The 18,152-nt window shown below is 38.6% G+C and overlaps 2 protein-coding genes across 4 annotated transcripts in view; one reads left to right on the top strand and one right to left on the bottom strand.

Annotated features, from left to right (window-relative positions):
• Positions 1–18,152, top strand: part of Fam227b (family with sequence similarity 227 member B) — a 172,430-nt gene that overhangs the window by 47,723 nt on the left and 106,555 nt on the right. For 2 of the 3 annotated variants that reach the window (XR_009378886.1, XM_059261309.1), the window contains exon 11: positions 3,912–4,049. Coding sequence is in view for 2 of the 3 variants with exons in the window: in XM_059261309.1 (XP_059117292.1) it covers positions 3,912–4,049 (138 nt within the window). In the remaining variant the exon portion in view is untranslated. Of the gene's footprint in view, positions 1–3,911; positions 4,050–8,487; positions 8,779–18,152 lie in introns of those variants that run through there. The other variant, XM_059261310.1, reaches the window with a different exon arrangement.
• Fgf7 (fibroblast growth factor 7) overlaps positions 13,165–18,152 on the bottom strand; it is a 53,239-nt gene continuing 48,251 nt past the window's right edge. Inside the window, exons 3-4 of the mRNA XM_059261320.1 lie at positions 15,326–15,429; positions 13,165–14,288 (exon numbers count right to left, since the gene is read on the bottom strand). Of these exons, the coding sequence (XP_059117303.1) occupies positions 14,094–14,288; positions 15,326–15,429 (299 nt within the window). The 3' untranslated portion in view covers positions 13,165–14,093. The remainder of the gene's footprint in view (positions 14,289–15,325; positions 15,430–18,152) is intronic.

Raw genomic sequence — 18,152 nt, 5'->3', positions numbered from 1 at the left:
ACTTTAGCTTTTATGGACAGACTGCTGCAAGCAGAGGAATTGAAGACTTCTGTGTGAGTGGCAAGCAAAAGGGAATAGTGTTAACTACACTTACATCACATAAAGCAGAAGACAAAAAAAAGTCATTATTCATTAATAAGAGATTTATCAACAGAATATGGTAACCAAACTCAAAACACCTCCATACACAAAGCAAATACTGACTGATGTGAAAAGACAGATAAGTAATAGTGTCAATACCACACTTACAACACTGGATATTACAGCCAGACAAAAGATTAACAAGGGAATGTCAGCTTGCATTATACCTTAGATCAAATTTAGGTGGACCTAAATTGCCACCATATTCATGAGTTCTCCTGGGCCTGCTCACAAAAGCTCATCACAGCTGGGCCTAGTGATTGTTTACCCTGCCTCCCAAAAGAAAGGGATAGCTAGGGTCATGGAACACTTAGCCAAGTCCCCAGCCACCCTTCCTAATCAGTTGTATGCAATTCTGCCCTAATTGCATGTGGCCTTTTGGGACTTGGGGGAGTAGCTAGAAGATAAAGGTAGAAAATGGTGAGGGGACCGGGTGGTGGTGGCGCACGCCTTTAATTGCAGCACTCAGGAAGCAGAGGCAGACAGATCTCTATGAGTTTGAGACCAGCCTGGGCTACAGAGTGAGTTCCAGGAAAGGCACAAAGCTCCACAGAGAAACCCTGTCTCGAAAAATCAAAGAAAGAAAAAAAGAAAAGAAAAGAAAATAGTGAGGGGAGGGGAGCTCCATCTATCTAGCCATGGAGAAGCCGAGATTGTTGGTGGGTGCAAAACTTGAGTGTGGCTGCTTTAAGGTCACCCACGCTCCTGCCTGTAACCCCTTACCATTGCTCTGTAAGTGAGCCTAATGCACTCTTGGGTCCCCTGAGTGAACTTGGTAGAGTCCTTACTTGGTTTGTTGATGGGACCTTTAGAAGGCCCTTAAACATGGTATATGTATCACCCAAGAAAGGAATCTTAGCAACAAAAGCATAGGCAGAAAATGTTGTACCTTAGATTGGGACATAGCTTCTTAGATATGAAACAAAAATCATAATTCATAAAAGAAAATCTTGGTAAACTGAATTTCATCAAAATTAAATTTTTGTCTACTCAGAAAGTAGCTTTAAGAGAACAAAAAAGCAAACAATAGCCTGAAAGAAATATTAACAAAATTCAGGGGGAAAAACCTAACAAAAGAAAACAAATAACCTCCTATTGAAAAATTGTCAAGCCTGGTGTGGCACATGCCTGCAATCCCAGCATGTGACTGTTGTGTATACAAGGATCCAAGTTCAAAATCAAGGTCAATAAATAAAAATAGAGGGAATATTTGAACAAAATGCATGATCAAATAATTTACATGAATACAAAGAAACAAGATCAAGTTATTAGCACAGCTGTTATAATTCAGGAAGAAATAGACAGTTCTAGTGATTGAGAGGAGAAGCAAGCAAGCAAAAACCCAAACTGAGGAAAGGTAGAACAACATGATTAACAGTGTGAAGTAATGACTCTACATAACACCGAAAATGAAAAATACAAGTTACTTTCAAATACAGAAAGCATTCCTAAAATCTCTCCATATAGTAAGCCAAAAATCAAATGTTCCCACTCACGAGGGACATTGTAAATTAAACAGAGCATGTTGAGTCATTGGATGGAAGGCAATAAATTGGACATATGACCAAACAAAAATGTCTTTATGCATGTGGAGAATAGGAAATATGGGCCCAACTTCACAATAGCTGAAGTAGAACATCAATCATGAGGAGCCCCATTGGATGAATGGAAATACAAAAATGTCATGAATTTATATAAAAGAAACTACTACTCAGCTATTTAAAACAATGAAACCTTGCCATTCACAGCAGCATGGATGGAACTGGAGGTCAATAGGTGATTGAAACAAGCCAGATACAGAACAACAAATACCATATGTTCTCACTCATTCAGAGAAACCAGAACCATCTCTTTAGGACAACACAACAGTGGTCACAAAAGTCTGGCAAGGGCAGAAAGAGACTGAATCAGGAGCACCAAATCCAGAATGGACAAGTCGTATCTACTTCTTCCTCAGCACAGCATAAGAACTATTGGTTAAAACAACATATTATCTATTTCAAAATGACTAGAAAAAATATGAAATTCTCAACATATAAAATTATCAATGGTTGAATAGATGGGAATGTTTTAATCTGATTTATTATATATTGTGTACATGTATTGAATTGTGATTATGTACCCCATAAATATGTACAAATGCAAAAAAAATTCTTAAATAATCTAATGTTAATGGAAGAAATCTTAAAGGAAACTAGAAAATAACTGATCATGCTTAAAAAAACCTAAGTATCAAAAAATATGGTACAACATGTATGGTAGTTCTTCCAGGGTAATTTCTGGCCTTTGATGTATATTTTTCAAAAAAAAAGAAAGAAAGAAAGAAAGAAAGAAAGAAAGAGGAGAAAGGCTGAAAAAATCCATAATCTAACATTTATCTCATGTGAAAGAAACTGATCCTTCTCCTCTTCTACCTTTAGGTTTTGGGTCTTTGTATTATATCCAAAAGAACATTAAAAATCCAGAGAAGAGATAGGCTGGGAGTACATTTAAAACTCATCTTTGCAAAGATTTGAATTTCCAATTTGGAAGATGTTAGGACTAGGCATTGAAGCAATGGGATGCTGCAGATCTTACTGTGAATCTCAAACCTGGAAAACAGAAAGGAAACACTCAAGTCTTCCAGAGAATGGAGAGATCAAAAGACAGAATGCCACTGATCTCTGCTCAGCAGCTCTGAACACTGGAAAAGAACGGAACAATGACTTAACAACCTGGAGGGAAAAGTATTCGTAACTTACACCCACACAAACTGTCAAGTGAGGCTAAGGATGAAGGCCAGGCATTTTTCAGATGTGCAAATCCTTTTTGGAAAGTTACTTTGAATTCATCTTTTTCTTATGAAACTGTTACACAGATACCCAACAAACTGTGGAATAAACAAAGGAAGAGGAAATGAGAGCCTAGAAGCAAAGGCTCTAGCGTGTGAGAGAAGTAGTCCTCAACATAATGGTGAAGGGCACTCCCAGAATAATGGCTGTCCATTAAGTCCAGTGAAAACAGGTTCGGATCGGAGCACATCTGACAGCTTTGGAGGAGAACCAACACATTAATACACACACACACACACACACACACACACACACACACACACACACACGCACACACATGGTTTTCCCAGAAACTGAACAGTAGTTTACCACCAGACTATATTAATCGTGAATCATGTCTTTCACATTTTATATTTTAATACCCGAGAACATACCCTTCTTGGGGTCAGACTGTTTCTAGAAATGGTAAATAATTATAGGTATAATCATTATGGCTCAACCAACATAGAGCCCTGGCCACAGCCACCCTCTCCTTTACTGGATTCTTACTCCAGATGCTTGACATCCTAGGAGCAGGTGACAAGCAACTGAGATGAGCCTTGAGTCCTGGAGCCTGCTGGAATGATTGAGTGATTCCCTTAAAAAAAGATAGCAAGGCAGTTGCCATCCACTTGCTGTTTCTATCTCCTGCCCGATCTGTTTTCCTTCTGCGGCCTCTGTAGTGTGGCATCCTTCTCTTGTGAGCAAGGAAAAGTAAACAACCCTGCCTTAACCAGCTGCCTGTTGGCCTTACTACACAACAAACTCTCTATTAATACCTAATGTTTTAAGACATAGTCATTCTGTCAGGAGCACTCAGCAACTGAAACACAAAGCATCTGTGTATTGTATACAATGGCAACTATCAATGTAAATAAATGGGTAACTGTATCTAAAGAGATGTAGAAAATTCTTTGTTAGTAAAATCTGATTGGCTAAATATACACATTATATTAACAGGTCTAAAACCCCCGAGAGGCTTTTGGACCCGCTGGAGACTGAAAGAACTTTGCACAACCACCATACACGGCTGCAAGCGAGCACGGCTGAAGTCAGTGAAAAAGAGGCTCATGTCCAGCCAGGAGCGCATCGCATCCAGTAAGCACATCTGACAGGTTAGATGTGAGAGGCGGCCAAGGCTAAGTGTATCCAGTCAGTTATTAGTCCCGTTTTTCTAACAGTTGGATTTTGTGACCGTCCAAGAGTATCATTTGTTCTGTAGATTGCTGCCATTGTGGTATGTCTTAAGGCCTTTTCCTGTTCTCCTACTGTGATGTTTTTAGGTCACTTTTTAGGACTACAGACATTCTCACTTCAGGCTGTGTGCTTAACTAGATGACAATGTGTCTTCCCAATAGAGAAGTTTAACGTTTTTATTTGGTACATTCAAATCATATTTCCTTTAGAGTGTAAATCTTGTTGCATTTTGTCAAGACATATCTAAGACTACCAAACTACTCACCTGTGTTTTTTCCTAGTGCTTTCTTGCCTCTATATTTGACTGGCTTAGTTAATCCATTTGGAATTTATTTTGTAATAAGGAATCTGTTTTATCTCACTTTTTCTTTTCAAAATGACTCATTTATTAAATAGTCCAATTATAGGAAAACTTAAATATCATTTTACTTTGATATGTCTTTGTATTTTCTCCTGTTTCTTGAATTCTGTTCCCAAAACTACTATACAAAAATCAAAACTTCTTGACTACTCTCAGTGAACTTTTTAAGGCAAATTTATTTCTCTCCTATTTATACTATGATTCCAGTACTAAGCATACCCTTGGTGTACAGGGTTTATTTCTGACCAGCTGAGTCAGAACTAAGGCTTCTCTGTTGATTTCAGAGCATGATGTGGAGAGAGCCCCTGTCCAGTGTTTTCCTTGAAAAACACCAGGGAAGAAGGGCTGACCTATCAACCTGTTCTTGAGGGGTCCACTCCTTGGCTAACGTATGATGCTACAATTATTTAACTAGTTCATTGCAGTTTTTCAGATCTGTACATTTGGAAGTGATTGCTCACAGATGGAAAAATGATTTCCTACTCTTAGTATCCTGTCACATGGTTCTATCTATTAGTAATTATAGAAAATTGCTTGTTGGCTATTGATACCCTTCAATGAGTTTTCTAGAATGCCACACATCAACGCCAGAAGTCAATTCACAGAAGCTAATTTTTTTATAACATGCTTTAGCCTTGGCAAGAATTTGCCATTTTACCAGGTAACTGCTGTGAAAGCAAAGTCCCTTAAATAAGGAGGTGTCATCACCCTTCATTTCTACATAGCTTTTGCTTTTCCGGGTGAGTATCTGCCACTGGAGAGTTAAGAAGTTGGTCAAGACTGTCTGTGTGCATTCCCACCATGTATGTATTTGTCTATCAAAGATTTTTTATTTTTTATTTATTTTTTACTTTTTATTTTGTCTATCAAAGATTTTTTAATGTCTGTTCCATTTCACAGATTTCAGGTATAATATAATTTTTATAGAATTCACTTTCTGATGCTTGACAAATATTTGACTGTGAGAAGATAGGCCATGACTAGCTGTGTTTACCATCTTATATATACTTTTTGCTATAGGTAGTGATTAATACAGGGCCCACAACTAGTCAATGTGCAGAGAGCAAGAAACTGTGGCTTGCTCAGCTCTAAATGAGACATATTTCATACCCCGCCCTCAAGGTTCAGGAATCATCGTGCAAGAGGGATTGCCTATCCTCTGGCAGATCTTCCCAGACCCATGCACTCACAGGCAGGCATTTAAAAGACAGCATGCGAAGTCAGCAGGGGAACATTAGGAGTATAGGGAAAGTAATTGAGGGGAGAGAAAAGGGTTATGGATTTTATCAAAAACACATTACATATAAAATATTTCTAAAGAAATCCTATGTTTAAAACTTTTAAAATATTGTGAACATGAAAATATTTAAAATCATGGCTGCTGTTACTCTCATACCATAAAGACAGTCTATATCAATGTAGATAATAAATAGACATGCAGAAGATAGTTCACAATGATATTAGAACATGTTAAATAAATCTCTGCTAAAAGAAGTTTTAACATTTTTTAAGTTTATTTTTATCTTATGTGTATTACTATTTTTCTGCATGTATGTCTGTGCACCACATGCATGCCCAGTACCCTCAGAAGCTTTGGAACTGAAGTTATAGACAGCTGTGAGTCCCATTGTGGGTGTGAAAAGATTGGACCTGGGTCCTTTAGAAGAGCAACCAGTGGTCTTAACTACCAATCCATTTCTTCAGTCCCTAAAGTGAATTTTTAAAAAATATTTTTGAGGGCCTTACTATGTAACCCTGCCACACTGGAACTTGCTACATAGATCAGACTGGTCTTAAACCCAGAAGTTTGCCTGCTTTTGCTTCCTGGGTGCTGAAATTAAAAGCATGCACCACCATGCCTGTAGAGGCCTGAAGAGGGCATAAAATCTCCTAGAACTGGGGTCTCAGAAGTTTGTGAACTACCCAGTGTGGGTGCTTGGAACCAAACCCAGGTCCTCTGCAAGAGCAGCAAGCACTTTTAACCACTGAGCCATCTCTCCAGCCTCAAATTTAAAAATTTACTGTTATTTTTAAAGTGAACAAATAGAGCTGATTGAACATTCATTATCATGAAGTCAACACTTTTCCCTTTCATTATAGGGAAATACCATAAACATTGGACAAATTAACAGTGAATTCAGTGATAAATACAATACATAATTTATAAAACACATCAGTACTTAACAATGAACATTACTAGCCTATGAAATTTGAAATAAAATTGTAATAATCACTATTGCCTAGCAACACAGTGATACAGAAGAGAACTGAGAGGAGGGGAAAGCTGGGAACTGTTAGGTGATTTTATGAAAGCCTATAAACATGAAGTTCTGGGCCTAAGAGATGGTCTTTAAGGCAGAGAGCATCGTCAAGCAAAGAGCTTCAACTGCTTGCTTTCCCTGATGAAGTCTATTTCTGCTCACTACACCGGAAGTGCTGACTGGCTCTGAAATACCTTGTGCTGGCGGACTTGTGGCTGACCGAATTTAATAAGAAGGTAGAGTGTCTCCCCTCGTATAATGGTTCTTGCACTTGTTTGGAAATGTACTTTTAAAAACCGGTGTAAAGGGCAGATGTGTGACATTGACCTTTGAACAGGGGAAGGGAGGGTTATTTATGTAGTCATGGCAATGTGCCTAGAAAGAACTTTCTTGTAACACGAATCTTAAAAGGTCTTATAATAAAAACCCAGAGCCAGATATCGAGGTGAAAGCTGAAAGATCAGAGAAGCAGAATAGCCAGCCACTAGTTCTTACCTCTACAAAATCCTCAGCCTCAAGAGAGCAAGTTCCTGTTTCTTCATGCCTTAAATACCTTTCTGTGTCCTGCCATATTACTTCCTGGGATTAAAGACGTGTGTCACCACTACCTGGTTCTGTTTCTCTCATGTAGCCCAGTGTGGCCTTGAACTCACAGAGATCCAGACAGATTTCTGCCCGCCAAGTGATAGGATTAAAGGTGTGTGCCACCACTGCCTGACCTCTATGTCTAATTTAGTGTCTAGCCCTGTCCTCTGATCCCCAGGTAAGCTTTATTGGAGTACATAATATATCACCACACTTTCTCAGACATTTTATCAAAGGATTATTCATCTACTAGTACGAAAAAGTAGGTAATGTGATGCTTCTAATAGAAGACAATAACTTTCTGGCATCTAATCTCCCAGTAAAGAAAAGTGATGAAGTACCCGTTAAGATACTCAAAAGAGTGATTCTAACTAAGGAGAGGCAGTGAAACGGGAGCAGCTACAAAGAGACAATTAAATAGGAAACACAGCACTAATTTGAATGGAAAAGAACCAAATAGAAACCTTGGAAGTGAAGAACTTAACAAGTCAAATAAAAATACAGCTGAAAGACTTGAGAACAATCTAAAGCAGAAAAAACAATCTAAACTTAAAGACAACTCCTTTGAATAGTCAATCAGGAAAAAGAGAAAATAGAAGAAAATAAGAGAAAAGACAAACAAAACAAAAACCTGAGATGAGCTAGTCACCATCACAGAAATAAACATTTGAATTTTAGGGGCTTCAGAAGGGGGAGGTATAGAATATATGTAAAACAATAACTCTAGACTTCCCTGATCTTGGAAAAGATATAGTCATTGAGTTCAGGAGTCTCAGAAAACTCAACCCTTTTCAGTATTTCTTATGAACTTGACAGTATCTGCTCAGCTGCCTGAATGTATACTTCTGGATTTATATTGTTTTGCCTGTTGACCTGCCTAACTGACAGCAAAGTCTTTAACCAGCTACCTTTGTCCACTTCCACTCTGCTGGCCCCCAGGCAGTTTAAGATTGTATTCTGTGCAATGTGAAAAACAGTCACAAATTTGAACAGAGGGATTTTTATAATTTCTAATGCATTTCTGTTTGAGAATAGACTTTGGATTGGTGTTTACTTTTATGCACAGTATATTCTTTAAGCATTTCATTATCATAATGATTACAGCTCCTTCTCATGTTTGTGTTCCTTCTAGTGCCACTGCAAATAGAAAAATGATGGAAACCCTGGGTGGGGAAGGAATAAGACCCTTCACTATGTTTAAAGAGGAGACAATGTGGAAGAGCCAGGACTAGATCCTAAAGGAGTTTGTTTTGGCGTTTTTTGCTTGTCTTATTAGTTCTCAATTGCAGCAAGACCATTAGAGATTACTGAGGAATAATAAAAATGGCATCTCCCATTCCCTAGTCCATAGACACTGAAGGAGCTGACATGGGATGGAGTCTGGGTGTCGTTGCTTCAGAAAGTACCTCCCAGAGGTGACTCCAGTGTGCATCCTGCGTGGAAACCAATAGCTTTGGGGTCTTTTAGGGTTTGTTTTGCTTACAGCAGTTCTCAACCTGTGAGTCACAACCCTTTTGGGAGTTCAAACCTTCTCTGATTTTCTTGTGGAAAACAAGACCAATTTTCCAGAGAAAATATGCCTGCTTGATCTATTTCTCTATGAATGGTCACCACTGAAAGCCTTGAATTGGTCTTATTAGGCCTTAGAGCATGTGGGTTTATGGTAAAGCCTTAAATGACCATCTAGTGGATGTCTTGCAACAGGCACTTTATAATGGCCCGGCCTCCTGGCATGTACTGAAGGGGTAATACGGCCCCTTGTGTATGTGCAGAAGTGACATCACACTGGAGATTGTTTCTTTAAACTATGGCTTCCTTTTGGGAACTTTCATGCTCTGCTCTACTGTTTTGTAGGAAATAAACTTCTTTTGAGAAACGGTGCTATGAGGAGGCTTTAGTGGGGAGCTGATGTTTGCAGCCACAGCTGGTGAAGGCTGGTGCTTGATTTTCCTCTAGACTAAGTGTTGAGATCAGTGACTCCCCTGGTTAACACATTGAATACAACTTTATGCGGGCTTGCAGATGCGGCACCTAGATAATTATAAGACAAATAACTGTTTTAGGGTCATTAAATTTTCATGCTATACACCACAATAACTAATATATAGCTGTTTCCAGACAGAGAAAGAAGTAATCACTTTTCATATGATGATACAGGCTTTCAGAAAGCCTGTGATGATGGGTTGGGAAGTAGGACTGTGTCACAGCCAGGAAGCAAATGGGAAGCCAAAAGATACTGTCTCATGAGAATAATTACCTGGCTTCTTGGGAGATGTTGCTTTAAAAAGAAATCACAAACATTGGTAAGAGAGTATTTCTCACTTCCTGTCAAGTCTCAGTTCAAGAGAATATAAATCATTTTGATAAATTCTTCAAAATTGGAGACCAGAAGGGAGCCTCTGGGAGTCTGACAGACTATATCCCTGTCATTGAAGACCAAAGCTTTGTTGAATGTGGTAGAATGAGCAAAAGGAACCTGACACTGTCACTGAAAGAGTTATACATGAAGCTTTAACAAACTATTTAATAGCAGGAACCTTAACCATCTGATTTAAGAATATCTTAGAAATGGCCACACGGAATAATCATCTGATATTCACATGGGCCCATGTTCATTCTGATGGATGATGGAGTGAACGTGTTGTGTGTGTGTCCATCCCACACATATACTCACAGGCACATACAGAGAGAGACAGAGAGACAGAGAGACACAGACACAGACAGACAGAGACAGAGAGAGACACAGAGACAGACAGAGACAGAGAGAGACACAGAGACAGAGAGAGATAGATAGAGAGACAGAGACAGAGAGAGAGGCCAGAGCTTGAATGTCTTCTTCTAGCACTCTCTACCTTATCTTTTGAGACAGGGTCTCTCTCTCTGGATCCATAGCTCACCTATTGGCCAGAATGGCTGGCAGGAGGACTCCAGGAATCTGTTGCTCTCTGTCTTTCCCCAGTATTAAGAATCAATGGAGTATTTTGACTAACCAATAACCATCCACATTAGGTGTTAAATATTTTAATGTCACACCTTTACAAAATGATCTTAGCTTATGTTTACCCCTGAATTATTTGTATGTAAGGTTGGACTGGGAAAGATAGGGACCCATTTGTGTCTCATCCACTCCCAGGTACGTGACAGTGGGTTAGGATAACATTGCAGCTTGCACTGAGTCTCAGACATCCACTCACGGCTTCACTTTTGTTCTTCTCTGGTGTCAACTGGAGATCTTCTCACATTAAAGCAAACACAAGTGTGTGCCAGAGTAAAATACAAACTCACGAATCATAAGAAAACATTTTAAATGAATGTCCTGTCTTTGGTGAGCTATCTTGGATGACTTCTTAGGTTCTTACTCTATTTTTTTTGGAGGGGAGCTAGGGGAGGTTTCAAGACAGAGTTTCTCTGTGTAGCCTTGACTGTCCTTTAACTCACTCTGTAAGCCAGACTGGCCTCGAACTCACAGAAATCCACCTGCCTCTGCCTCCCCAGTGCTGAGATTAAAGGTGTGCTCCACCACCACCCAGCTCCTCACTCTATACTATATTGAACATTTAGAGGATCACAGATCAGTGTCTCCATAATCCCGCTTCGTAGTTTTTGACATCCTAAAAAACGAGAAGAAAAAGCTCTAAGTGACAGACCCTCTGTTTTCCCTTCTCTTTTGTATCTAAGTTGAACTTACAGCATCTCGAAGCTCAGCAGTCTACACTATGGCTTGTCTGTGTCGAAGTGTTTTACTTCACTTGTTATATTGGAAATATCTTTCTATTTATTTTGTTAGCATTCATATTCTTTCACTTAGTCCTTTACCAGTTTTTAGAAACCTACATGTTGATATGATTTTCTTTTTAAAGAACATTTTAGAAAGGAATACTCATATTATAAAAATGTCTTTTGTGATACTTTCCATTTATAAATTTAAAAGTTCACATAAAAGTTGCTTAGGAATCAAAATTGGAAATTGCATTCCTTCTGTCCTTGAGTCAAATCATAAAAGTATCATTATGTACTAAGCGAATTGCCAAGTGGATCACAATTGTTCTCAACTACAAAGATGGCATCTCGATAGAAATTAAAATCAAATAAAACAAGGAGATCACTGACAATCTAAGATAGACACATGCTAAGTGACACTGACTGTGGCAAGCTACGTCCACCCAGCACCTTGAGTCTACTCAAATCTGTTTCCTGATTTATGAAAGAGGAAGGAAGATGAAGGCCTCACGGTCTTCCAGGATTCCAGATTCTAAATGTGTTTGCCTAAAGCAGATTTTGTTTTCTGAAATTTACATGTTAAGTTTTTTAAATAGAGCAAAACCTATAATTAAACATAAATGCTGAGGCAGGCAAGATGGATCTCCAGTTAAAAGCACACACTGCTCTTTAAAAGGACCTGAGTTCAGCTTCTAGTACCCTCTTCTGAACTCGAGGACCAGTACTTATATTTACATCCCCATAAAGACACACACATAGGTACATAATTTTAAAATAACAACAATAAATCTTTTTAAAGTTAATGTTTCTGGGTAGATTTTTGTATGTGGCATAGCACTAAGAATAGTTGGACCACTCAGTATTGGTTCTGTCTAATTCAATATTCTAATGGTGTTTTCATAGTAACTAATTTAATGGTAACCATAGCCACCTTCCATGTATACTTCTGTTTAAGCTTCTGCATGATCATGCTCCATTCTGACTTATTTAAAATTTAAGTAAGAATAATAGCATTCCATCTTTTCCTTGGAAACTATTCATATAGACATGGATTCATGTCTATATAAGTTGATTGTAGACCAGCAGTTGGCTAGACACGAATGAGACAACTATGAAAAGCACAGTCTTCTTCTGCTCCTGATGTTTATAAGACTCCAGGTGCAAGCTGGATCCTGACTAGGAAGCTAGACTAGAAATGACCTTGAATTGGATGCTAGTACAGACTGTTCCCTCATGGTGTCTCCTACAGTGTATGTGATGGAGGGCGACACTCCCTATTTTTCGGTATCCTGGATACTCGAGCAAACCACAAGCAAGTCAAGAGATTGTTATTTTTTGTTGACAGGGGCCTTATCTTATAACCTTCACTTATAAACGTATTACCAAATAGTATTTTATGTAATATAAAGAAACCTCAATGGAAAGCACTTTGAGGTTGATATCACATTAATTAGTATACCAACAATTGACGTAACTGTTGCCCTTCCCCTGGTGAGCATGCATACAGTTCGGGCAGCACCCGCTGACGGCAGAACTACGGAGTGAGTCTTCATCTCTCTGTTACGCTGTTGTCTGTGGCCTGACCTGAAGCCTCAGGGTGTCCGGGGCCTCATACACTGACTACAGCCTCTACCGGGGTGTGCTCTGGCCACTTCCGTGTTGGAACCTTTTTCACGGCAGATACTTTTCAAGATTATCAAGTAGCTAACTTTAAATATACCTACTTCTAAACCGTGTTGTATTGCCATGTATCAAAGTATATTCTGACTAAAATCCTCTGCTTTCTTTTACTTATATGTTCCAAATTCATTGGCAAGAGTGTTGTGGCAAAATCTTTTCCACATATTGGCATTGTTTGCTGTGAGACATCTATTGTAAGCACGGCTGCAGGCTGTCATTTTTGTCTGCCATCCAACAGTCGCTAGCCAAGTGCTGTGTACTAGAGTTGGTGTCAGTCACCAGGGGAGGAGAACTCTGCAGCACAGCCAGGCGGTTTGTTGTTCCCTTGAAATTAAAAGCATATGAAACAGAATCAGCTTCTTAAGGTTTTGTCTTTATAAATAACATAAACTTAAATAACAAAACAATAAAATTCAAATACAACTTAAAGTAGAGTTTAATGCTGTAACCACAGGGGGGAAAAGCATGATTATGTGTGGGAAGAACATTATTTAAAGTTGTGTTCCCAAATGTGAATTATACAAAAGATAGATATGTTACTTGAAAAAGACTTAAAGACTTCGGAATTTTATTTTTAGGGATTATAAAATGTTATTTTGTGGTGAGATGAAATACAGTATTATCATCATTATTGCTATTTTATATACAGACTTCTAAAACATCCTGTTAGCAATTTGAGTGGCATTAGGATTTTTTTCATGTTAATCAGTACAGGTATGTGCCAGTATTGTCATTCTGTAAAACCACCTGTCGATTCCATTCTATAATAAAATGTTGAGAACATTCACTTTTCTGAGTAGAGCTAAAGTGGATTATAGTTCTTACTGGAAAGCTCTCAAACATTGCTCATCGTCTATGGTTTGTGTGGGCTTGATCATCCTCAGGCATCCCAGCAGGGTTAGGTCTGACATCCCTTATATAACATCATCTGCGTCATCTTCATTATTATTATTATAGCAGCCATTTTATAAGCAGATAGTGATATTAAATATTCATTATCAGATAGTCAAATCTAACATACTCTTAAGGGTAAATTAATTTAAGAAACACATCACTATTACTAACATGATTGTACAACCACTTTTACAACTTTTTACAACTTTTAGTTACTAAATCTGATTTGTGTGTATACTCTTCAACTCTTTCTTTAATGCAGTCTTTTAAAATAAACAAAAATGCGCAAGTCCAGCTTGATCAGTTTTCAGTAGTTTTCCAGCCTTTCTTGGTTACTTTAAAAGAGAGAGAGAGAGAAAGTAAGGAAAAAGAAAGAAGAAGAAAAGTCCACTGGAAAGAGATCTCCCTGCTGAATGAAACTGGTTTCTCAAACACCGTGTCTGATTAGGTTATTGCCATAGGAAGAAAGTGGGCCGTTTTCTGTTCCTTCTTCGTTTTCTTCCCTTTGACGGGAAGCCCCTTTTGATTTAAGGCAACAAACATTTCCCCGCCACTGTGTGTCCATTTAGCTGATGCGTATGTGTTGTAATGGTTTTCCAGAATTAGTTCTTTGAAGTTGCAATCCTCATTGCATTCTTTCTGATAAAAACAAGCACAAAGAAACCAAACACAATTATTAATACAAGTTCTGGAGAGGCTCAAACTAACAGCAAGCAGGTGATGGTCTGTAGAGGTGAAGTATATGTGACTTATTTTAACCCTCGGAGTGAGCAGAGCTGACACAGTTTAATGGGTTTATCTATGTCATGTATTGCCATAGGTCAAAAGCATCTTAAATTAACAAAAGTTAACATAATACACATTTAGTTATGTCCCTTTGGACAACCAATCCCTACTCTTTAATGTTGGGATCCCTAAGTCACTCCATTCTCCCCAGAATGTCCCCCAGAAATTTAGTGTAAAGGGCGTAGCCTCCATCTCCTGCAGGTGAAGGACAATTTAATAAACTTTATTTATTTTACTTTCTACTATGTTGCCCTCACTTGTAATAAAAGTAAAAAGTTAGCTAGTCTGTTCATCCAGGCAGTCAAGTGTTCATTTGATTACACCTCTATTCTGTAATTGGCCTGCATAGGCATTATGCAGAGCTACAAAAATACAAAAGAAATTGAATTTTGCTTTACTATAGTGGAATGAACTATCACATATTTCACATCATAATAAAGTGGAAACAATGTGAATGGTTACAGTTCAAAGCCCATGATTGTGAGACTAATGTTGACAAATGAACTGAACACTTCAAAAAAATTTTTCCCAAGAATTTTCAATGTCAGCAATGTGCAAATCGGAGGAAGTCTAACAAAAGGGCTTTAATACTCACAGATGGAAATCTTAGGCTTCAAGTATCTAAAATGCACATGGGAGTTTAGAATTGAAAGGATCCCTAGAGATCAATCATTCCAAGTCATCTTACAGATGAAAAATCTAATATCCAGATAGCTTAAGCAATCTAAGCTCATACAAAAAATACTTTGCCTTAATGCTGGAGTAAAAAAAAATGTTTTAATGGAATATTCAGCTTGTACTAGTGGAAGAAAATTACAGTTTTCAGAAAGGCATGTATTTTTGACAAAAGTAAGTTTGAATAATAACTCTAAGTTATCAATTATTAATACCTTTGCATAGAGTTTTCCATCTTTATTCATTGCAAGATAGTATTCACTTTCCACCCCTTTGATTGCCACAATTCCAACTGCCACAGTCCTGATCTCCATGATGTCTGCAAGGAATGACAGAAACATATATCAGTTATCCACTAATCTTGAGACCTTTTCCCCTAACACACAGTCACAAACACTAGAGTAATCATTAAACATAGAAGTGCAAACTGATGGCCTTCGTTGCACAGAAGGGGATATCTACATGCAAAGAAATTGTTACATATCCAGATTTAATCTCTAGAACTATGCTTCTAATGTACCATAATGAAAATGCAGCTAGTATGTGCTGAATTCATACCATAAAAGAATTGCACCCATGTCCGAATTTGTCTGGTTATCACCACACACAGCATGGCAGGCACCCTTGCTACACCCACATCACTGAGGAGGGTGCTGGTATATCGAGAAGTGAGTAATCTGCCAAAGCCTGAGAGCTTTGGGGCAAATGTAGAGTTTAAACCCCGAAGTATGGTGTAAGACAAAGGAGGGTATGCCTAACAGTGTTGCTCTTCTGTTTGGCTGTTTATCTTAAAAATTATTGCTAGTAGAGTAGTTCTTGACTTTGCTGAAAATGAATAACTTTAAACTTTACAACTAAAGCAATTACAGATTGGTAATGGCAAGTAGAATCTACTGTCTTTAAAATCAATTGTTTTAAACTAAGTGTTTTAATGAACAGAGATGATTCAAAATTTAATTATAAATCCTAATCATATAAATTTACATACTTTTATAATTAATTTTTTAATCTTTGTGGAATTAATTTTATAAAATAGATACTTTACAATGTTAACCAGATATTTTCTTTTATTATATATGATATGATAGAGGAATTAGTGCCTTGCTCAGCCGTTATCAGAGAAGCTTCTTACAGTAGATGGGAATTAACACAGAGACCCACAACTGGCCAGTGCACAGAGAGAGACTGTGCAGCCCTCAGCCCTAAATGGGATCCCTGACCTCAAGGCTCAGGGATCTACACAGAAGAGGAGGCAGAAAGAGTGTAAGAGCCAGAGATGATGGATGACTCCAAGGGACCAGTGTCTGCCAGACACAGTAGGATTGACGCACATATGACCTCACAGAGACTGTGACAGCGTGCACAGAGCCTGCACAGGCAAGCCAGATGGACTTCCAGCAACCAAGAGAGGGAAGTAAGTGGAGGTTCCCACCGCTGGCTGTCTGCAACTGAGACCCACTGCCAAAGAAAAATGTCTCCAGTGATGTCTCGCTAGATATACATACCACACTCCAGGGCAGGCCCCATGCCCAGGAGTGATTGGCCAACACAAAACAAACTCAATGGTATTTTTGTAGATGTTTTGTCTTGTTTTGCTTGATTTGGGTATTTTTTTTTTCTCTTATTGGTCTTTTTTTTTTTTTTGCCTTTTTGTGTGTGTTTGTTTCTTGGGGTTTTTGTTTTGTTTTTATTTGTTTCTGAAAGAGAGAAAGGACATGGAGTTGGGGAAGTGGGGGAGGTAGGGAAGATCTGGGAGGAGTTGGGAGAGGAGAAGTGTGTGATCATAAAATTAGCCTACTCAGTATCTGTCTTCTGTGTAAACAGAAGCCTCCTTTCCAATATGCTGTACTCAGCACTAGTCAGATGTACCTAGTACAATTTCACATCTAAAAACTGGAGTCTATGATGCAAAAAAGCAAGGGAATATGTATTTCAAGTATTGTGAAGCGTTGTTAAATGCATAAAATCGTGTAATTTTTGGAGACAAATTAAGAACACAGTCCTGGTTTGAAATAGCAGACACTCCTGTAGAAAAGAGAAGACACTCCTTACTAAAAAGAGAAGAGCACTTTCTGGAGAACACTGGCCTGAGGAGGCTATGGAAATTTTACACATCCTTGTCAAGTTCGTGACAGGTCATGATGCTGATGCCGATGCAGTCAGACAACATGCAGCAAATCTTTCCTGAGAGCTACTGCTGTGTCAGGCTCAGCTCAGAGACAAGCGCCTGCCTCAAGCTCTTCTGAAACAACTTCGTTTTTCTCTAAAGGAGGCACCAAGTGGGAGGGGGGGTGTGGGGATTTAGCTCAGTGGTAGAGTGCTTGCCTAGCAAGCACAAGGCCCTGGGTTCGGTCCTCAGCTCCAGAAAGTAAAATTAAAAAAAAAAAAAAAAAAAAAAGGCACCAAGGGAAGCTGTGCAGCATCGGCAGAGTCCCATGGGGTTAAACTGGCATGCCTGCCATGAAGAATACTGAAGAAGGTAATTACTGCACCACACGTGCGATACCTTCAAAACAGCATAAATCTATTTAAGAATATGTTAAAGTTGGGTTCTGAAGACCTTACCACTGTGAAAGGTTGCACCATTTCCCTTGTTTCCAAACTCCATTAATCCAGTGTTGTATTTTCTGAGAGAGGAGAATGCTGGTCCAAAGCCTGAGGTGCAGCATTTGTGATCAGTTAGGATTAGAGGATGCATCTGCAATGTTTGCAGGGTGTTCCTTCATGGGACAGTTGTCCACAAAACACAGCTATTGAGTGATAGTTACTGGCCCTGTAGTATGTGAACTCCTTGCCCTTTGGGACCAGTCATATTGTCTTGTCTCCAAAAGCTGCTCTATCCCCTGACTGTCCATTGTCCACTGTGGTTGTCGCACATTGACACCAAGCAGTGACAAACATTGTTAATCTTATTCTTTCCCGTATTAGGATTAAAGATACAAAAAAAGAATTGTAAGAATTCTAGCTTCAAACGGGATGAGAATACACTTTAAATGGCTACGTTCCTGTATTTTCAACTGCGTGACAGTAAAAAGAATTTTC

The sequence above is a fragment of the Peromyscus eremicus genome, chromosome 4, assembly GCF_949786415.1.
Source record: "Peromyscus eremicus chromosome 4, PerEre_H2_v1, whole genome shotgun sequence".
Taxonomy (NCBI): Eukaryota; Metazoa; Chordata; class Mammalia; order Rodentia; family Cricetidae; genus Peromyscus; species Peromyscus eremicus.
Note: the sequence above shows the minus strand (reverse complement) of the source record. Positions and strands in the feature narration are given on the sequence as shown.